The 22,897-nt window shown below is 38.4% G+C and overlaps 2 protein-coding genes across 4 annotated transcripts; both read right to left on the bottom strand.

Moving 5' to 3' along the window:
* Positions 1–9,702: 9,702 nt before the first annotated feature.
* LOC140812366 (protein FAR1-RELATED SEQUENCE 5-like) lies at positions 9,703–12,577 on the bottom strand. 3 transcript variants are annotated; one of them, XM_073170610.1, is made up of 3 exons: positions 10,320–12,577; positions 10,006–10,170; positions 9,703–9,926 (listed from the first exon to the last, which is right to left on the bottom strand). In XM_073170610.1, exon 1 carries the CDS (start codon positions 11,905–11,907, stop codon positions 10,792–10,794), a length of 1,116 nt encoding a protein of 371 aa, XP_073026711.1. In that variant the 5' UTR covers positions 11,908–12,577; the 3' UTR covers positions 9,703–9,926; positions 10,006–10,170; positions 10,320–10,791. The 3 variants fall into 3 exon arrangements, with proteins under 3 accessions (XP_073026711.1, XP_073026712.1, XP_073026710.1); XM_073170611.1 differs by having other exon boundaries at positions 9,703–9,932; positions 10,006–12,577; XM_073170609.1 differs by having other exon boundaries at positions 10,006–12,577.
* Positions 12,578–14,361: 1,784 nt separating this feature from the next.
* Positions 14,362–22,527, bottom strand: LOC140811615 (threonine--tRNA ligase, mitochondrial 1-like). The gene is made up of 20 exons (XM_073169611.1): positions 22,241–22,527; positions 21,924–22,161; positions 21,757–21,816; positions 21,263–21,352; positions 20,957–21,031; positions 20,726–20,854; positions 20,553–20,642; positions 20,345–20,433; positions 20,161–20,257; positions 19,991–20,077; positions 19,518–19,602; positions 18,142–18,236; positions 17,971–18,003; positions 17,810–17,896; positions 17,331–17,423; positions 17,102–17,194; positions 16,287–16,508; positions 15,654–15,725; positions 14,967–15,038; positions 14,362–14,663 (listed from the first exon to the last, which is right to left on the bottom strand). Exons 1-20 carry the CDS (start codon positions 22,408–22,410, stop codon positions 14,568–14,570), a joined length of 2,073 nt encoding a protein of 690 aa, XP_073025712.1. The 5' UTR covers positions 22,411–22,527; the 3' UTR covers positions 14,362–14,567.
* Positions 22,528–22,897: the final 370 nt, after the last annotated feature.

The following is a 22,897-nucleotide window of genomic DNA, read 5'->3' as shown; positions in this document are numbered from 1 at the left end:
GACAGGGCTGAGCGGCCCCAAGATATAGCTTATCTCGAAAGAGATACAGCTCAACAGCAAAGGTTATCTCGAAGGAGATACGGCTCAACATGAAATGCAACGTGCAGTAATAAACGTGACATAATAGCATGCATCATATGACATATATCAATGCACCACATAATCATGCAACACATATATGAATGTATACTCAACCAGGATATCTCGGATAGTACTTTCGTACCTCTATCACAGCAATCCTAATCCACTGGAACAACCAGACAACAGGTCTAATCCAAGCCTATTCATCAAGTGAAAACCATCACTAAACTTATCTACCAGACTTAACTAGATAATCCTGAGATAAATACTGATAAAATTCCAAACCTTCGTCCGTCGCTAGCCCGCTGATGCCGCTAGCTCCCAACTAGAGCACAGCTCTGCTACAAGACCAGCAGCTCCCCGCTAGTGCCCAAATCTCGGAACAAGACTAGAACCTGTCAGAAACGACTGAAATGCTATGGAACTCTCTGAATTGGCGAGTCAAAATGAGGAAATCCGACCACTATTTATAGGCCATGTTCGGATCCTCCGAACACCACTTCGGAACGTCCGAACGCTACGTGTCCACTGGCTCTTGACAGCTCATGATCGGATCCTCCGATCATACACTTCGGACCGTCCGAACATGCACGTGTCCAGCTGCTCTTGACACCTCATGATCGGATCCACCGAACCTACACTTCGGAACGTCCGAACTCCCACGTGTCGATCAACTCTTGACACCTAATGATCGGATCCTCCGATCTCACTTCGGACCTTCCGAACTCTTCGGTGCTTCCGAACCATCTTCGGACCTTCCGATCATGATTAATCACCATTAATCCGTTAATTACCCAATTCGGCATTCGGGCTACTACATTCTCCCCCCCTTAAAAGATTTCGTCCTCGAAATCAGGCTTAGAGAATGAACAAAACGAAATAACAACATCGCTATTATATCTCAATTGTTGTTGAATACAACTGATATCTCGATTACAATTGAAAAACACAAACATATACAAAGCAAAACTCAAAAGAGCTCTGGATGTTCTGAACGCATACGACTCTCTAACTCCCAAGTGGCTTCTTCAGTGCCTCTGCGCTGCCACTATACTAAGACAAGAGGAATGATCTTATTCCGCAACACCTTGTCTTTGCGATCGAGAATCTGAACTGGTCGCTCCACGTAAGACAAATCTGATTCAAGTTGAACTTCAGAGGGATGCAAGATGTGAGACTCATCTGCTACGTATCGTCTCAACAAAGATACGTGGAACACATCATGAATACCGGACAAATACGGAGGTAATGCTAACCTGTAAGCTAAATCTCCCACACATTCTAGAATCTCAAAAGGACCAATGAATCTCGGAGATAGCTTACCCTTGAGACCAAATCTCAAAATCCTGCGAAAAGGCGAAACTCGGAGAAACACTTTCTCACCTGGCTGAAAATAAAGAGGTCGCCGCTTGGTGTTCGCATAACTAGCCTGTCGATCCTGGGCAATCTTAATCCTCTTCTTGATTACTGCAACTTTATCAATAGCCTGCTGGACTAACTCCGGTCCCTCAACATGTCGTTCACCAACTTCGTCCCAGAATAAAGGAGTACGACAACGTCGCCCATACAACGCCTCAAATGGTGCCATACCAATACTACGATGGTAGCTGTTGTTGTACGCGAACTCAATCAAAGGCAAATGATCCTGCCAAGCGGGTCCGAAATCCATAACACAGGCTCGCAACATATCCTCAAGCGTACGGATAGTCCTCTCTGACTGACCGTCAGTCTCCGGATGATAAGCAGTACTCAGACTCAGTGTAGTACCCAAAACTGACTGGAAACTACCCCAAAACCGTGAGGTAAAACGAGGATCTCTGTCACTGACAATACTGACAGGCACTCCATGCAAACGTACAATCTCCTGAATGTACAATCGAGCCATACGATCGAAAGTGAAATCCCGGTTATAAGACAGAAAATGAGCAGACTTGGTGAGTCGATCCACCACTACCCAAATAGCGTCACTATTCCTCGACGATAATGGCAAGTGAGTAATGAAATCCATCGCGATATGCTCCCACTTCCATTCAGGAATAGGTAGATTCAACAATAATCCTCCAGGTCGACGGTGCTCTGCCTTAACCTGTTGACAAACAAGACACTTGGAAACAAACTGATAAACACTGCGCTTCATCCCTTTCCACCAAAATCGTGTCCTCAAATCTTTATACATCTTATTACTTCCTGGATGAATACTCAACTTACTTCGATGAGCATGAGATAAGATCTCCTCCCTCAAATTATCATCTTCTGGTACTACAACTCGATTAGACAAACACAGAAGACCATTAGACTGATAATGGAAACTGCTATCTCCACCCGCTAACCGAGCTAATCTCTGAGTCTTGAGATCAGACATCTGAGCATCTCGAATCCGAGCGAACAAGGCTGGCTCAGATAAAATGGTAGCAACACGAATGCTCTCCATACCTTTCCGATGTTTGAAATTAAATCCCAACGAACAACAATCCTGAATAGTACTAATCATAGCACTGGTCTGAAGTGCAGAAACTCTCACTTTGCGACTAAGAGCATCAGCTGTGAGATTTGCAGATCCTGGATGGTACTTGATCTCGCAGTCATAATCTTTCAGCAAATCCATCCAACGACGTTGCCTCATGTTCAACTCAGCCTGAGTGAACAGATATTTCAGACTCTTATGATCAGTAAAGATTTCAAACTTAACCCCGTACAAGTAATGACGCCAAATCTTCAGCGCGAACACAATAGCTGCCAACTCTAGATCATGAGTAGGATACTTCTCCTCGTGAGATTTCAGCTGTCTGGAAGCATAAGCAATCACATGACCGTTTTGCGTCAACACACACCCTAAGCCTTGAGAAGAGGCATCGGTGTAAACACTGAAACCATCAGATCCTGACGGTAACGCCAAAACAGGTGCAGAAGTCAGAAGTCGACGAAGCTCTCTGAAACTATCTTCGCACTCAGATGACCACTCAAATGGAACATCCTTCCGAGTAAGTTGCGTCAAAGGTCTAGCTACCTGGGAGAAATTCACGATGAAGCGACGATAATACCCTGCTAGACCTAGAAAACTACGGATCTCAGCCACCGTCGTAGGTCGTGACCAATTTAGCACTGCCTCAATCTTGCTGGGATCCACAGAAATTCCTTCCTTGGAAATCACATGACCAAGGAATACTACACGATCAATCCAGAACTCGCACTTACTCAGCTTAGCATACAATTGCTTCTCGCGAAGAATCTGCAACACAATCCTCAAGTGCTGGACATGCTCTTCCACACTATGAGAATAGATCAAGATATCGTCAATGAAAACCACCACAAACTGATCCAGAAAATCTCGGAAGACTCGGTTCATCAGATTCATGAACACCGCTGGCGCATTCGTCAATCCGAATGGCATAACTAGAAACTCGTAATGCCCATAACGAGTACGAAATGCAGTCTTGGAAATATCATCATCTCTGACTCTCATCTGATGATAACCTGATCGCAAGTCGATCTTGGAGTAAACAGAAGTACCCTGAAGCTGATCGAACAAGTCATCAATACGGGGTAATGGGTACTTGTTTTTGATCGTCACCCGATTCAGCTGGCGATAATCAATGCACAACCGCATCGATCCATCCTTCTTCTTGACAAACAAGACTGGAGCTCCCCAAGGCGAAACACTCGGGCGAATATAACCCTTATCAAGAAGATCCTGCAATTGCTGCTTCAGCTCTCTCATCTCTGACGGAGCCAGACGATAGGGGGCACGAGAAATCGGTGCAGTCCCTGGCATTAATTCAATGCCAAACTCCACCTCTCTAACCGGAGGAAAACCAGGAATCTCTTCTGGAAATACATCAGGAAATTCACAAACCACTGGAATATCCTCTATACCAACACTACCTGTGGACGTATCAATTGTATAGATGAGGTAGCCTTCCCCGCCCGCCTCTAAAGCACGACAGGCTTTCAGAGCAGATACTACTGGCATCGGAGGTCGCGCTCCCTCACCATAGAAAAACCAACTAGAGCTCTCAGTCGTACGAAACTGAACAAGCTTCTGGTAACAATCCACAGTAGCTCGGTAGGTAGTCAAAATGTCTATACCCAAAATACAATCAAAATCTTCCATCTCCAGAATCATAAGATTCGCAGTCAACTCGTTACCCTCAAAATCTAAAGGACAACCCATCACTAGACGCTTGGCTAAAACCGAATGACCCATCGGGGTAGAAACAGAAAGAATGACATCTAGAGAAACATGCGGTAACTTATGACGTTTAACGAATCGTGCAGAAATGAATGAATGAGATGCTCCGGTATCTATAAGAACAAAAGCAGGAATACCGCATAAACAAAAAGTACCTGCTATGACTCTCTCGGTCTCGTCTGCAGCCTGATCCTGGTTCAACGCAAAAACTTGACCTTGGGCACGAGGTCGAAGATTCGAACTACCCACTGCCTGACCCTGCCTCCTCTGCTGAACAGTCGCCTGAGATCCAGAACCAGATCCTGCTCCACCTCGCAACTGAGGACAATTCTTCTTAATATGCCCCATCTCTCCGCACTGATAACAAGCTCCTGCGGCTACTCGGCATTGCTCCGATGGATGGTTCTTCCCACAATGCGCACAAGACTCCTTCTTCTTACCAAAGCGGAAAACACCGCTAGATCGAGATCTAGATCCAGAAGAAGACGAACCAGATTTCTTGAACGACTGAGATCGAGGCCTCAAAGTACTCGGAGGTCTAGAAGAAAGAATAGCCCTACCACGCTGGAGACTGATCTCTGCTTGACGACACCGGTTCACCAACCCATCGTACGAAGTAGGATTATCACAGACAGTGACTCGATCAAAGATCTCCTGATTAAGGCCCTGGAGGAAATGATCATACTTGGCCTCAGAACTGCCACTGATATGAGGAGCGAAGGGTAATAACTCAAAGAATTTCTGCTGATACTCATCAACAGACATACTCCCCTGCTTCAGGTTCAAGAGCTCAATCGTCTTGGCCTGGCGAAGGGCTGGAGGAAAGTACAGCTGCATGAACGCTGCACGGAAATCGGCCCAAGTCGCTCTACCCTGAGACTGAACTATCGGCGCAGAAGTCGATCGCCACCACCTGCGAGCACGGCCCTCAAGAAGAAAACTAAGGGTCTCCATCTTCTGCTCATCGGTGCACTGGAATGCGCGGAAACAACTCTCCATGCGCTCTAACCAATCCTCCGCATCATCGGGAGTCTCACCGCCAACTAAAGGCTTAGGCCCCATCTGCATGAAACGATGCATATCGAAACGCCTAGGACCATCCCGACGATGACGATGCTCATGGTGACGCCTAAGATCATCCTGGTCACCCCATCGACCTACACTCCCCTGACTACTCCCGTCATCAAAATGGTCAGCCATCGCTACAAGATAGAATAGGGAAAAATGGTCAACGGAAATCCCAAAACAAAATCTATATCCCAAAATCATACGCATGCTCTGATACCATAAATGTAGTGACCCGTTCCAGAATCACCTACTAATTGAAAACTAAGCATGCAATTAACTTAATAATTACTAATCAGAGATAATAGCGGAAAAGTCAACAAAATAATGGTTATACAACCCAATCGAAGTCTAGAACAACTCAAAATAAGGTAAAGAATATCTGGTACAACCATATCGAATCAAATGATACCGAAACTAAACCAACCGGCTACTCAACGTCCTCCTCCTGCTCCTCCGGAACCATCCAACCTGAGACCTGCCCCGAGGGAATGGGGTGTCCAAGATAAACAAAACCGAGGACGTGAGCGATAAGAACGCCCAGTACAAAAGTATGAGTATACAGACCTATATGAAATGCACATGCTATGATCATGATACCGGGGTAGTCAAGAAACAGGAATCACAAAAGGATCTCAACAATGCTCAGTCTAGAGGCGCCAAGTGGATAGTGCCGCGCGGTCCAACCTCTGGGTCACTGCATCCACTACAAGACAGACGTGGACCTAAAATGTCCCGGACCACCGAAGCCCTCCCGACCCGTCGGCCACTGTTTACTCTCGGTGTCCATGCGTCCACAAGACAGGGCTGAGCGGCCCCAAGATATAGCTTATCTCGAAAGAGATACAGCTCAACAGCAAAGGTTATCTCGAAGGAGATACGGCTCAACATGAAATGCAACGTGCAGTAATAAACGTGACATAATAGCATGCATCATATGACATATATCAATGCACCACATAATCATGCAACACATATATGAATGTATACTCAACCAGGATATCTCGGATAGTACTTTCGTACCTCTATCACAGCAATCCTAATCCACTGGAACAACCAGACAACAGGTCTAATCCAAGCCTATTCATCAAGTGAAAACCATCACTAAACTTATCTACCAGACTTAACTAGATAATCCTGAGATAAATACTGATAAAATTCCAAACCTTCGTCCGTCGCTAGCCCGCTGATGCCGCTAGCTCCCAACTAGAGCACAGCTCTGCTACAAGACCAGCAGCTCCCCGCTAGTGCCCAAATCTCGGAACAAGACTAGAACCTGTCAGAAACGACTGAAATGCTATGGAACTCTCTGAATTGGCGAGTCAAAATGAGGAAATCCGACCACTATTTATAGGCCATGTTCGGATCCTCCGAACACCACTTCGGAACGTCCGAACGCTACGTGTCCACTGGCTCTTGACAGCTCATGATCGGATCCTCCGATCATACACTTCGGACCGTCCGAACATGCACGTGTCCAGCTGCTCTTGACACCTCATGATCGGATCCACCGAACCTACACTTCGGAACGTCCGAACTCCCACGTGTCGATCAACTCTTGACACCTAATGATCGGATCCTCCGATCTCACTTCGGACCTTCCGAACTCTTCGGTGCTTCCGAACCATCTTCGGACCTTCCGATCATGATTAATCACCATTAATCCGTTAATTACCCAATTCGGCATTCGGGCTACTACAGGTAGTGCCCCAAAACCATTGAGTAGTTGACACTTGTCAAATTTTGACACGTGTCAACTCTTCATTGTATGGAGTTGACAAGTGTCAACTTCTCAATGGTTTGGGGCACTACCCATGTGGGTAAGGTCGAACAAACCTTTAAGGTAATCCTACTGTCCTATTTACAGTCTCTCGTCTTTAAGTGTATGATTTACTTATGAGAGCAAATGGGTCCGGTCAACGCTAACGAAGGGGGCACTGCCCCCTTCCAGTTATTTTTTGCCACGTGGCAATTATTATTATTATTATTTTAACAAAAAAACTCAACCATGGTTCTCTTTTTCAAAATTTTGCTTCTTTCTCAGTATCAGCCGTGGTTTTTGAAATTTCTAAAAACAAGCTCCTCTCATTGAATCAAGCAAGCTCTCTCCACAAAAAACCTCTCTCTTCCCATTACTTTTTTTCAGCACGAAAACAAGCTCATCTCATTGAATCAGGCAAGATGAGGCTTTTCTTTGCCACTGTACATTTTTTATATATATAATGGAGATATTTGTGTTTGTTTCAAGAAATTTGGGTTTTGTTTCTTCTTATTTCTGTGAAATTGAAGATAATGGTCCGAAAATTTTCATTTCTCCGAAATTGTGTATGTGCGGTATGAGACTATATTTCTGAGAAAATTTTCATTTCTCTGAAATTTTCATTTCTCCGAAATTGTGTATGTGCGGTATGAGACTATATTGCGTTCTTGAAGTGGCTGTTCCTTCAAGCTTGATGATATTGGGATGGTCAAGTTTCTTCAGTACTGTGATCTCTCTTGCCATGAATTGCACACTTGCAGGTTCTGAGGTGTCGAAACGATCCTTCTTTAAGGCGACAATCTTTCATGTATTCTTTTCCATAGCCTTGTACACGTTGCTGTAGGTTCCCTTGCCTACCTGCAAACATACAAATTTGTAACATGTGTGTATTCTTATATACATGTTTCTGCAAAAAGATTTTGTGTATCGATTGGAGGTGCTCATTTTACTTAAATTGATGCTTGATTGGAGGTGCTCGGTTTACTTAAATTTGATTGCTCACACTTCCTTAAGGTGCAAAAAGATTTTGTGTATCGATTGGAGGTGCTCCTTATCTACTGTATTATTTTCCGCTGCAGCCATCAGGTCCTTGATGCAATGAAGGATTCAACATTCTGCCCAATACTTATTGTGAAGATTTATTTATAAGATGTTCATTATATAAGATTTGAAACGTATGTAGTGACTCTCTATTTTTTTTTGCAGTAAAAAAAACCCTTTGGCATGCCATTATTTTCGTTTATGGTGAGCGCCTTCGTTATTTTAAAAAAATTTCTGTTATTATATTAATTATTTAGTGTAAACTTTTTAATGTTATTTATTTTTTCTTGTGATATAGGGGAAAACATATGTAGTTTTCATTGAGCGTAAACCTGGTGTATATGACACTTGGGAAGAGGCACAAAATCAAGTTAATAAATTTAGCGGTGCATCTCACAGGTCATTCTCTTTTAAGGATGATGCATTAAAAGCTTTTGGTTCATATATAGACAATCAAGTTGTAGCTTCTTCCTCTACTCCTAGTGTTGAAAGAATACGCACCTTCTAGTGCAAGTGTCACTCAAGCTGAAAAGATAGTTAAATTGGAAGTTGCACTTGCAAATTTAGTAGATATGACGGAGGAGATAAAAAACAAATTGAATCTCTGAAAGTTAATAGTGCTGATTAGATATTTTTTGTCAATGTATTCTCCCATTTACATTAACCTTAAAACTACTGGGATGGTTGTGTTTTTCTTCTATGTATTGTATGGGGAAATCTCAATGTTATTTTCGCACTAAAATGTTTTTTCTCTTTCCTCTGATATTGATTTATGTGATGAAATTACCTCATGTTTGATTCTAAAATTTAGCACCAATCAAAAGTCCAATCAGTTGGAGATGGGGTCAACGGATGAAGGTCTCAACTTTCATTTTGTTTACTACATTGCTAAACTTTTGTAGAGTTTTGCATTGGATTTGAACCATTTTTTATTAGCTGGAAATAGTTGGAAGAGTTGTGAATTGGATTTGAAGCTTTGTGAATTGAAGGGAGCAATGGCAATCAGCATGGAAGATTCTGATAGGATCGTTATTACTCCTGAGGAAGGCCAACCGAAAAGGGGAGATATGCTGCCAAATGGATCGAGTAAAGCTGATTATGTGGACATTTACCAATCAGGTCGTTGCACTGGGGCAAAAAAAAAAAAGAAATCTGGTTCGGTCAAGAGGTTCAAGCAAGATCTAACATCATACTCCATGGATGGTGCACAGAACGCAGTAGCAACATGTGCTGCAATAGAACCCGTGGTTGTTCAACATTCAGATTTTCTGGGAAGTTATACAAATTGCCAGAATAAGTATTCTGATTCCAAAACAACGTGCTCCATCACTCAGATTCTCAAACCCATAAGCTACAAAGCTTCTATATCAAACAATGTCCAAGAAGTCTTGGTAGAATAAGATTGTTAGATAGCAATTTATTTGTCATTAGACCTTTGAAAAACAATGAAAAAGTGTTTCAATACTTGTACCATGAATGAAAATAAAAAAAAATATTGTCTAAATCTTTATCACAAGCATAAACAAACTTTGTAGAATACAAAACACGCCAAAAGTCTACAAAAATACTAAGAAACATTGTCTTGGTGTGCAAATACACTACTGAACTAGCACAAGGGGTCTTCCTTCAATTACACGTCCCTCAACAATATTAAAACATTAATGAGAAATAATTTATAATAAATTAAAAAAAATGTAGACAAAATTCCTTACTTGTGATGAATGAGGACCCCCCAAACGTATAAGGAAATAAATTCATTTGATCACCTAAATATATGTTTGCATTACCCTCCTGTAACTTAAATAGAAAAAAAATATAACATAGAAAGTCAAACAAAGTAACTTATAAGGAAATAAATTCATTTGATCACCATTATATTTGGCGACGGAATAAAATGTTGAGTGTGTCCGAATGTGGAATGGAATTGCGATATTGTGAAATTTGAGTGTTGTTGTGATGAAATTTCATTGCTCATTTCTCGTGTGTTGGTGGTTTTTTGTGAACTTTGTCCTTTTTTTTTTTGCTCCTTTAGAACCTAGCAAGTCAAACAAAGTAACAACAATTAAATCAAGTCAAACACAATATGCAAAGTTACAACAATTAATTCAATTAAACTATATACTCGACCATATGAAAACTTAATTCAATAGAACTACTCACTTAATTGAAAATATGAAAACTTACTTGAAACTTTTGTTTTCTCCTTTCTTTTTCCTTTTCTTTTTTTGCTCTTAGTATCCCAGTGTCGTGTAATATTAACATTAGTAACTCCTTTGGTTTTAGCAGTAAGTGGGTTACCTATGCAAACTCCATAACTTCGAATGTCATCATATTATGTCTCATCATCTACACTTAACTTTGATACAAGATTAGAGATTTCATCTTTTGCACTGTCAACCAATCTATATAAGATTTTTCTTGTCTCCTCATGAGATTTGCTCAGTTGAGTTAGATCATAGGTTGATCTCATTATTTCGTTGACAAATACCATTTCAGGTACATGACTAGCACCACCCCTTCCACTTTCGTCAAAGTCAAATGTAACTCTATTTCTTACATTTATCATCTAGCTCTTCAAAATATAACATTCTGGTATAACAGTGACATCCATACAATTAAACACCATCAAAGCATGCTTACACAAAATCCTCATTGTCTAAAACTTATGACAACTGCAATTTATTTCATGACTCTGCTTATTGAACACCACATATCGAACCCTTGAATTTTCATCATGAGAATTTACTTTGATTTGAATCCAATTCCAATCATTACCAAAACAAGATGGTGGTTCTACCGATTTGCAATTCAATGAATTAACCATTTCAATTTCGAACTGATGATATACAGACATCGTATAAACAGTAAAAGCATTAATCAACAATGGATGGTTTTTCAAAATCTGTGCAGGATTACCATGGCGACAACGAGTATCTTCAGTCTTCTCCCTTTCCCGCCAGTTATTTTGAATCTTCTCATAATTCAGCACAAAGTCATACAATGAACTCATTTTGTTACCTGCCTTTTTTAAAACCATATTCGTGACTTCACTTCTTGAAGTAGCCAAAAGTCCCGCACTAAACCTTCCATTCAAAAAAGCAATAGACCATTTCTTCTTAAGCTTGTACATATCATTCAACCATTTATGACCATCCAAATCATATGTTTCAATCATATATTTCCATGTGCTCTCAAATTCATCTTCAGAATCACAATGATTCATGCATTTATACCACAATCCTTTAAAATCATAATCACCATTTAAACTCACAAAATGTGAAGGAGCATTTTGATTTATATGCCATTGGCATAAACGATGATGTGAAAGTGGAAAAATTGTTTCTATGGCATTCATCATGGCTTGAGATTGTTCTGAAAAGATAGTTTGTGGTTGTCGTCCATTCATAGAATCAAGAAATGTTGCAAACAACCATTCAAAAGAACTTTGAGTTTCATCTGACATAAAGGCCAAGCCAAACAATACATTCTGCATATGGTGATTTATACCAACAAATGGAGCACATATTAAATTATACTTATTTGTTCTATATGTTGTATCAATCGACATGACATCACCAAAATATTCATAATCAACCTCGCATCTATAGTCCCTAAAGAAAAAGTTCATCACCCTATCATCATCATCGAATTGAACATTCCAGCAAAAATAATTCTCCTTATTAGCCTTATTTATAAAATATTGAATAAGTGCAGTGGCATCTCCATTCTCAACTTTGGTATGTTTTTTCAACCGACTCATATGGTCGGTCATATGCGTCCTTTCTAATAAAACCTAAATTTTGTGGCCCACATGCTTCATTTTCCATAAAAGAAACAGCATTAGAGACGGATATTTCAGCATTTACCATAGCTTCTAGAGTAGATTTTTTTTTGCATGTGATATATTATGTGCCGATCTTAGCAAGTGAGTTTGATCAGTTGCAAACATCTCATGGCTATGCTCTTCAAAAAATCTACTCACCCGCCATTCACACCTTTTTTTCCCTTGTAATCTTCAATTTGGCTTTACATTGTGTTCTAATGACCGGCTTTTGATAAACTGGAATCTTTTTACTAGAATATTTCTCATCTTTTAAACCTTCACATGAACAATGAAATTCTTTTGATTGAAGTTCATTGGTATGAGAAAAATATCGTTGATCACCCTTCCTCACACTAAATCTCTTGGCATGTGCATATTGACAATACAATAAATAAGCATCTTTAACGTTGTCACAACCTAGCCCACTTCCAATTTACTCTCCAAAACATGGACAAAAGAGTTTTCATTCGGTACCTCAACATTTCCAGCTTCTAGATTGTTGTCTCCTTCCACCTCTTCAAGTGACAGTTGATTGTTATCTTCCATTCTCAAGCAGGAAACCAACTGGATCAATTAAAAAAAAAGGTGAATTTAAGTATTTACTATAACACAAGGCAAATCAACTTGACTCGTGTCATACCGCAAATACACACACACAAAGAGTCTAGACTTGAGAGCCTTGTTATCAATTTTTTCCCCCAAACTAATCATCTAGTTTGCGTGACAAATTAAAGACACTTACATACTGGAAAGGTTGTATAAATTTATGAATTTCTTATTAGGTTACCAATTATAAATCCAACCATGCCTTTGTATATATTCTACGTACAACTGAACACTAGTTGCTAGGGAAAGTATATCACTTGCCACAACTTAATAATGGGAACAGATATGCTGATTCAAACTTGTCGTCTTCCTTCTATTGCTACAAGTAATTTACTGCACTAGATGTTCCTTTGTACGCCAGCCTGCCTCGAGTTGAGACAAGGTTCTACTTGGAACAATACGGCGGTGAAGATGATGTTTGGAAATGAAAATTTTCGGGCAATTATCTTCAAATTTCACATAAATAACAAGAAAGAAATCTCAAATTTCTTGAAACAAATACAAATATCTCCATTACATATAAAAAAATATACAGTGGCAAAGAAAAGCCTCATCTTTCCTGATTCAATGAGATGAGCTTGTTTCCGTGCTTAAAAAAAAGAACGGGAAGAGAGAGGTTTTTTTGTGGAGAGAGAGCTTGCTTGATTCAATGAGAGGAGCTTGTTTCAGAAATTTCAAAAACCACAGACTGAGAGAGAAGCAAAATTTTGAAAAAATGAACCATGGTTGAGTTTTTTTGTTTTAAAAAAAATAATAATAATTGCCACATGGCAAAAAATAACTGGAAGGGAGCAGTGCTCCTCTTGTAGCATCGACTGAACCGAGCAAATGTATCGGTACTTTTTTCTCAGTGCTTGATGTGACATTCTAAGCAATGATAAATGATTAAAATAATTTATTGTCGATTTTTTATTAAAAATATATGAATTAAATGTTTTATATGTGACTTATTGTATTCTGTTTATACATATTGTTTGGTACATTTACTTTTTAATAATTCATGCAAACGTGATTTTTTCGTTGATATAGCACGATTTGAAATATCAAGTAGAACAGAGGATTCCGTCTGGGTTGGTCCTGCCTCGACACAAGCTGCTCTTCCGTTGAGGGACGATCAAAATTTGCTTAATTGAAACTAACAATCTTGACCACCGATTCAATTTGAATAGAAGGATTTTCAGAGCTCCATCTTTACCGACTCCAGGATCTTCTAGTATGGCTATTTACGCAGCCAATTGCCAGCTCTGTGCAGAAGTAGGAGACAAGCTTCTCAAGGAATTCAACAGCAACGAACCCATGGATCAGAAACAATAGTTTCAGAGATCCTTCGAATAGTGAATCTTCCGCTTCTGCTGGAAAAATTGGACTCAAGCCATATGTCTTGTACAGTAATCAGTATACTGCTGGTGGTATGTTTACTAAATTGGTTCCTCTCCCAAAGTTAATCGAAATCTTAAGCTCTAGCCGACTGTCTCACCCTTGTAAAAAAATCGTAGAGGCTCGAGTTCGAGTACTCGTCTCCATACCCCTTCCCTGTACTAAAATTGAAACGCTTGGCACTCAAACAAGACCGAGGCAAGAATCTCCGAACTTCTTTTTTTTCCTCCCTAATTTAGGTATGCTTGAACACATAGATGTCACCTAAATGTAACATTTCGAACGAAAGCGCACGGACTTTGTAATATAAGTTCAACTTGATCATGTTTAACCAGAACAATAATTTAATTATACTTTTAAGCTTTCTTAAATGAATACACGATGTTAATTGCTGTGACCACAGAACTGAATGAGTAATTTTTTTACTGTGCTTACAAAAATCAAATATTTTTTCTGTAAAGTTAAATCAAAGGATATCATATCCCGACATCCTCAACTCAGTATACAAAAATGTTAGTGAAATATAATGTAACGGTGTATACAAGTTTCATTGTTCATCAAGAACATTTAAATGGCAATAGCAAATAAAGCGGGAGTGCATATTCTTTCTGGAAACAAAAGGGACACTACCTATACGCTGCCACTTCATGCTTGAAGTGATTCAGAAGATCTTCGATACTCTTCAGGTTAGCATCGTTGTTATCTCTAACTCTGACTGCCACCTAGAAACAAACAAGAAAATCAATACGAGGAGCTAAAATACAAGACAGAGAGATTAGCACTGAGCTGAAAATGGATGAATTAAAAAACAATGTTTACTGATATAAAAACAATAGCATCGGTTTTCCACTCACAAGGTTCTATTTCTACACACATTTCAAAATCTTGCATCTGCATGTACAACAAAACCTGATTTCTCGAAGGTTTTATGCACAATGTCTAGCAGACACTTCAAAACCTGTTTCTTGATAAAGTATTCTGCTCAAGATAAAATCCTAGACCAGTCGATGGGATCAGGAAGTCACCTGTCCAGTTCCAACTTCTTTCTCGCCAACAACTAATATATAGTTGTATTGTGCCACCTGAGCTTCTCGTACCTAAAAGTTCCCACAATCATGTTACTTAAATAACAAAATCACGACATATGTTAAACTTCTAAAATTTGAATCAAGAGTCTACTATCCACGGGCAGAAATTTTCTTTAGTTCACAAGATCAATTTCATGCTTCTCATGGAGCTTTCTACCGATAAATTAGGCCGGAGGATAACATGGATCCATGATGCAGATGTTTTTTTCTGATTCCTTTCTAGTCTAATAGACCGTAAGTAAGGATCTTTTACTAGAATTGAATATCAAAGAAAACCCTCAAGAGTATACAGAAAAATAGGGTCAGATTTGAGGCATTCGATGAAAATATCAAACGATATAGCAAAAGATTACTTTGTCAGCACATACATCGACAAGAAGCAGAACTCGGTATTTTGTAAGGTTACTGATTACAACTATGCTTTTAGCAGAACAAGGAACATTTCATCATCAGTGACAAATAACTGACCATTACGAAGTGAGACAAACAATACTATGCAAAACAAGATAAGTTAATATGATCAATTAACTGGAACTTCATAGAGTACACTCAGTAAAGGATCGCATCAGTTCTGCCATCACCATCATGGATGATGGAGGTCTGAGGGGACATAATTATAAATACCTTTTTATTGATTGTTCGATCAGTTGTATCAACATCGACATAAAATCCAGCATCATGTATGCTGTCACGAACCTACGTTCAAGAGAAAGTAAAGATTTCAGTGAAAAACCTACTATGCTCAGAAAACAATGATCTTACAGAAATCAACAGCAGATAAAAACTGGATTAATTTAAGCTTATCCTTCAAGGTGAAAAATGTCTTGAGCGATAATTATTCGAAAGACGACCCTGACCTAACTACCATTACCTAACCATATCGAATGTGAAAAGGCCAATACAACTTATACCACTATGAGAACCATTACAGCAATCCACCAGATTCCATAAAACAAAACGATAAAGATAGTCCTAGTGTGGTTATCCAACGCAACCTCATACATTCAGTAAATGTATAGAGGAGAAGGAACTTTTTATCAATCCCCAAACTGAAACCATGTCAGATCCAACTCAAAAACACTTGTAACCATTAAACAAATGTCCAATTCAAGTTTTAAAATGATTTTGTGAGGGGCTCATAACTCCAAATACTTCTGTTTATGTCCCCTTCTCAACCCAAAAAGCTATGGCAAATTTTAGAAAGAAAACCAAAGATATAAACGGCAGATATAACAGGTAAAAGCTGAGGCATTCAACCTGCAACGCATATGCCTGGGACTTGTCAGAGACAGGGCAAACTATTGCTTGGCGTGGACTGAGCCAAAATGGCCATTTACCCTTATAATGCTCCAAAAGTATTGCAAACATTCGTTCAACAGAGCCAAGAATGGCTCTATGTATCATAACAGGCCTCTCCCTCTTGGTTTCATCTTCTGCCGAGTAAGATAAGTTGAAACGGGCAGGAAGTTGGAAGTCCAGCTGAAAAAGTCGATTACTTCAAAATATAAATAACCTTCAAATATTAAAAATGAATTTGATGAAGCATGTTTTAAATCCTACTCTCATAATGTAAACCAATGACTTGGGCCACCCAAATTTGTTTGAATGAATATGCAAACATTCAGGACTCTCGAGTCACATTTTATTCTCAACTTTTGAGGAGGAATTATTATTTCAGAAGACCCATACAAGAGATTCCTCACAAATGAATTTCCTTTGCAGCATCACACGAGGGAAGACAAGGACCTTATGTCATTCTTTCATCATATTAGGTTCCCCATCTGCTCAACACATGATCAACCTTCCAAACAACAATTCAAGGGGTTCAAGCTTCTACCATGATGAAGTTTTGATTATTTTTCTACATATTCTCTAGTATTCATTTAATTAATACATCTAAGAAGTAAGAAATTTATGGTTATTAGTTCATTACATGTTTAATTTTACCATCTCATTTTAACGGCGCATTGACCAATTGATATTTCATGATTATCTTAACTTATAAATTATAATTTACAGGCATGATACAAGGATCAGGATAGAATAGAGAAGGCAGTAATATTACTGTAAACCTGAAGTGTTGCACACTGAAACTTTCTTCTCATTGCATCAGAAACACTGATGTCAATCTTTGGTCCATAAAATGCTCCATCACCTTCATTTATCTAATATAAAGGATCTGAAGGTTAGTTTGAGGGAGCTATAAAAAATAATACAAGCATAACAAGGGCCAATTCAAAAGATCTTCAATAGTAAGGAAAATGCAACAACTTAATTTGCGCACAGCTGTGAAAAAATTACCTCCCAGGGCTTGCCAGACTCATTCAATGCTTCTGAAAGAGCAGCTTCAGCCTTTTCCCAAGTCAGTATGTCTCCAAGATATTTTTCTGGTCTCTGTAGCACATAAAAAACAAAATTTCCTACTTTTTTCTTCTTTAAAAGCTAGAGTTGATCGTGTCATACAGTAACAGCACTAGTATACAAGTTGGATATAACCTTGGCATCCTATATTTTGAGTTTCAATCATTCACTTCTTTCATGTTTTCAGGGGCATGGGTACTTGTTATCCTGTATTTTGATTTTTGAGTTTGTACCACACTTTTTTCATTTTATCATATGACCTAATGTCTTGAAAGGAAAATAGAGACACATCAACATATGTGCAGAAAATCTCAACTAGCATTATAGCATGTGGGAAAATCACCTATACATTAATTGTCCTATGTGCTCTAAGTGTTGAAAATAAAAAAGGAAATTCCAATGTCATGAACTGTACCCACCGTAGATAACTTCAAGTCGAAGGTGAATCCAAATATTTTGTACACATGACTGATGAATTCTAGAACACCCTTGACTTCATCTTTTATCTGAAGATTACAAAAAATGTCAAAAATCACATTTTACATGAATAACACCAGAACTGTGCATTAAAATATCTCACCTGGGACTCCCTGCAGAAGATGTGAGCATCATCCTGTACCAAAACCCCCGTGTCAACACGAATTTGTATGGCATCAAAGTAAAGACTAAAAAACTAATATGCTTATCCAAGCAATAATGAACATTTCTCAATCTATTGTTACCCGAGTTCATAATACAATGTTCAGCAAACCTGTTGGAATCTCCTGACACGAGTCAAACCAGTAAGCGCCCCACTTGCCTCGTTTCTATGCAAGACCCCAAAATCAGCCAAGCGAAGTGGAAGTTCTGAAATGTAAAATTATAGACCAATAATTATAATAAATATCATCTGTAATGATCAGAATGATCGGAAGTTTGTTGGGGGGATCGTGGTTACTAGAAGAGCAAAGCTCATTAAGCACATGGATATCGCAGCGCTGATGATTTAGGGGCATTTTAAGACACATGCCTGATCAATGTGAGGTGGCATAACAATAATATAGAAAATTTTAAAAATATAAAAACCAAATAAACTATATAACCAAATATGTGCCTTACATTGAGTAACTAACATAAAACAGATGCCCATTAGTTTATTAGAAAAAAGAAAAACTATAATCTTGTATAGTTGTATTTCACCTTAGATTTACTATCTATACATCTAAGACAAGTTTAAAAAGCACATCGAGCCTTTAATAAACCATGTGCTGGGTATGTCTATTCCTCCCTGAGGTGCTAGGTTGATTGAGTCCAGCTCGTGACAAGGCCTTTTTTGTTCCACATGTAACTGACATATCAGATTACAGTGGAAATTGGAAATTTTTTATTGCATTTCCGAAACACAACCTCGAATGTCCCTAAAATGAGAATTATATATCTACCTTATTTCGGTTTCTTCTTTAAAAATGAATTTCACCCATTCTCACAACTCCTTATTAAATCATTATCTTCAAGTCATTTTTTCTTAACTGCCAAAAACTACATCATATTTATGATGTGCCATTGCTAACCCAACTCACTAAATTCATAAATTTAAAGCATCTCATGTACTAATAAAAAAACTAAAATCATGTGTCCCCATTTTTACCAGCAATTTATAACATGACAAGGCTCATTAAGTAGAAAATGTCTCCCTCTGACAACAAATTTTACATATAACAAATTGTCACATTAGATTTCAGAAATTTAACTAACTAGTTCCATGAAAATCTCGGAAACAAACCCAACGAACATAAAAAGATTACCAAATATTTAGCAAAAAAAGTAATCAACATATCTGAAGATAAAAATGAAAAGGTTGCACTTTAATAAAACGACGAGTAGAAATGATATTTACATTATGGAGGAAGTGGATAAAATCAATAAATCAACAAATAAATAAACAGAAAATATGTGCAATATATTAATAAGAGACTATTCTGCATCAATTCGTTAGCATCCAGTCAGAAAATAAATACAAACGTAGCCAATAGGTAAACCGTAAATGCAGTATGCGCAGTACATGCCTCGATAATCTTCTCAAGGCCGTGGCATTTGACGTATCAAAGCTATTAAAAAAGATGCAAAAGAACATAAAGCGATACTAACCTCTATATGATCGAACTCTATGATCAAATATTAAACAATGGCCAGGGCAATTCATTGGCTTTAGCCCAAACTCTTGTTTCTCAACCTGCAATGGAATTCAGAAACACCTTTTCATCAAGCATATCTGATAAAAATAACCCAAAATTCATCAAACTCTAAATTACTAAACGAGGAAGAGAGCATGCGCACACTTGCTTAAGAAGTAGCAGCACCCTTCAGATTTCATGTTGGCACGCATAAAAAAATACTAGACCATAAAAAGAAAGGTAACCTTATTTAACTAATTTTTTCAAAAACACCATAAACTATCATTGATAAAGTGATTAAACTATTACAATACATGAAGTTAATTTACCAGTATTATCGACATTCATACAAAATGTGAATGCGAAAAGAAAGATAACTCAATCAACTCTCTCGAAAATATAAAAAAAAATTCAAAAATTTGCACAAACCAAAGGCAAAAGTTCAACCTCAAACACAAACATATTATCCTTGTAGTTTGCAGCATGACCTGATGTTTCCCAGAGTTGCATATTATACATGTTTGGAGACCACACCTATCAAAATAAGGAAACAAGTTGCTACTAAATGATAAGCATGCATAGTTCCACACAATCTCTGGGATAAATGCATTATTTACCTCTTCATAACCTCGCTTCCAATATTGACTTCTTATAAATTCCAGTAACTTGTTGCAAACTCGAGCACCATGAGGTAGGAAGAAACAACTTCCAGGACTAAATAGCAGAAAACAAATATCTAATAAAATTCATGAACTTACCTGACCGCATATTTGCAGTAAGCTTGGTGTCTCAAACTCTTACCTGAGTGGGTGAAAAAAGAAAAGTTCTTGTTTTTTAGTGAGCTCTCGATGGTCATATTTCTTAGCTTCTTCTAACATCGCTTTGTACTCCTGCAAGAATTAACCGTAAGCAAATCATCTTAGCTGATAATGGTGAGATGGTCTAATGCAAATAACAAGTATCTTGAATGCTAGCTATTAAGAGAATAAGAGATGGAAGCAAATGTCACCTTCAAACGTTTTTGGTCTGGATAGGATATTCCATAAACTCTTTGCAAGCTTTCACGATCTTTATTTCCACGCCAATATGCAGATGATGCCTAATGTACAAAATAAATAAAAAATTAACTTTAACCTTGATGGATGTGGATATTAAGTTCTAGTGAATAACATCAGATCACACCTTCAAACAACCAAACGCTTTCACAAAAGATGTGTTGGGTATGTGGGGTCCACGACATAGATCAACCAAAGGACCACATCGGTAGACAGTGATAGTTTTATCCTCAGGTAAATCCTTGATAATTTCAACCTGATGAAAAAGGATAGAAGACAAAATGTGTATTTGAAAATCCATATTGAATCAAAAACTAAAACAATGGCACAATCTATGACAGCTTGCAAGTTTATAGACCTTGAATTGATTGTCTGAAAATATGTCAAGAGCTTGATCCCTTGTAACTTCAATGCGTTCAAAAGGTTGTTTTTCCTAATGCACAATGAACAGTATAGAACGCTGAAAATACCATGAACAAGTGGTGAAAACTGGTAATTTTTAAGTAGATCATAATTAAATAGAACTCATACGCACATGCAGATGGAGAACTGCAGGTAACATAAATCTAACTGTGTTACCATTTATAGAATCCAGTTGTGATTACAACCAAGTAGGCACTAAGATTAAACTATAACAGATTCCAAAAAATAAAAAGAATCATACATCAACTGCTTTCTTTGCTGCAGCTTCAATCTGCTTAAAGTGATCTTCATTCAAGCCAAGATCACCATAAAACGCATCATAATAAAAACCCTGCAAATCATACAATAAATTCAAGACAATTTACTAATAGTTTGTATGAAATTTGAGAGTGAGGACGCCACACGTGGGGAGCCAGGGATGAACACTGGAGGTGGTCACACCCAGCTTAAATTTTTCTATGATCGATTTGTATTTTTCTACATAAGCACGATAAAAATGTACATCTGGCCCTAAATAAGCAAAATCTTTTAGGTTTTTAACAAGGGCTCCGAGGGGAGCCAGTGACATATAAAGCAGAACGAATCAAAGCAGAGGCTTTTGCAGCAGTATATCATATTCAAACAAGTTGTGTAGAGAAAAGTTGAAAAAAAAAAAACTCTCTACAAAAGAACATTTCTTTCTATAAACTTCACATTCAGCCATCAAGGTAAGAAATCCCAGAATAAAGATTTCACCTCGCCTCTCGTGGTGCATGGCCCGATACATAATCTACACCCATACGTCTGCTCCAAAGACTTCAAAAGAAACAATCGACAAATCAGCATTACAATCAAGACTAAAAAACACAGTATTTATTTCATAAGGACTGACAAGATCACAAAGGAGAAATTGCAAATCCTACCTCGCCGAGAATATGAGCACTCGAATGCCAGAAAGTATCCCGGCCTTCATCACTGTCAAAGGTGAAGATCCCAAGCTTACAATCCCCTTCCAATGGTCGGCTCATATCCCACAAAACCCCATCCACTTTCGCAATCAGTGCATTGGAAGCCAAGCTCTTCGATATATCCTTGGCAACATCGTAAGGTGTTGTATTCCACTTCTTCCCTTCTTTCACTTTGCCATCCGGTAATGTAATCCTAATTTAAGCCAAGAACCAAAATTTAAAAGAAATTCAGGAAAATGATCAAGAAAAGAAAATACTGGGATGGGTTTTACCGGATAATGTCGGAAGAAAGGGTGAGGCGATTGATATTTTGCTGATTTTGGATGGTTTGGAAACGCTCGATGCGCTTGTTGATGATAGTTTGGAGATATGCTTCATCCTTCATGAAAGTTAGTGGGTCGGAGCTCGAGTTAGGCTTCGACTTAGGTTCTGAATCACCCATTGGGAGGAGCGGCGGCGGCGGCGGGGATATACAGCCTTAGCGACGATGGAAGGGTTTTAACTTGAGGTTCTTCTTCGTGCGGGTTATCGAGTCACGCTCAGCTTATTTTCCGGTTCAATGACAATCCTGAAACTCGGCCAATTCAATCTGGGCGGTTAAATTTTAGCCATTATATAATTTAAAAATTATTAAAATAAATTTCTAACTTTATTTTAAGGGTAGATCGTAGATAAATCACTAAACCCCAGCACAAATTTATGCTGACTCCCTGCATTTATAAACATTTGTCTAAACTCCCTAAAAAGTTAAAAATGACAAAATACCTCTTATAAGTGTAATTTCTAATGATTGATTTCATGAGACTGAAATAGTATCAAACCCTAAGTAAAATTATTTCAAACATAAAAATTTATTATTACAGTGTAATTAATTGTTTGAGGAGGAGAATTTTCTCAAATTACATGAATCCGAACTCAGGTTCGAGATT

The sequence above is a fragment of the Primulina eburnea genome, chromosome 14 (genome assembly GCF_022965805.1).
Source record: "Primulina eburnea isolate SZY01 chromosome 14, ASM2296580v1, whole genome shotgun sequence".
Taxonomy (NCBI): Eukaryota; Viridiplantae; Streptophyta; class Magnoliopsida; order Lamiales; family Gesneriaceae; genus Primulina; species Primulina eburnea.
This window is presented reverse-complemented; position numbering and strand designations above follow the sequence as displayed.

Bases quoted from the DNA above. Each gene is read 5' to 3' on its own strand.
- LOC140812366 (XM_073170611.1), bottom strand. From the start codon at position 11,907: ATGACCGACCATATGAGTCGGTTGAAAAAACATACCAAAGTTGAGAAT.
- LOC140811615 (XM_073169611.1), bottom strand. From the start codon at position 22,410: ATGGGTGATTCAGAACCTAAGTCGAAGCCTAACTCGAGCTCCGACCCA. The intron at 20,643-20,725 runs GTGTGATCTGAT...TTTGTACATTAG, and splicing joins AAGCGTTTGGTTGTTTGAAG to GCATCATCTGCATATTGGCG. The intron at 16,509-17,101 runs GTTTACAGTAAT...CGACTTTTTCAG, and splicing joins TTCAGTGTGCAACACTTCAG to CTGGACTTCCAACTTCCTGC.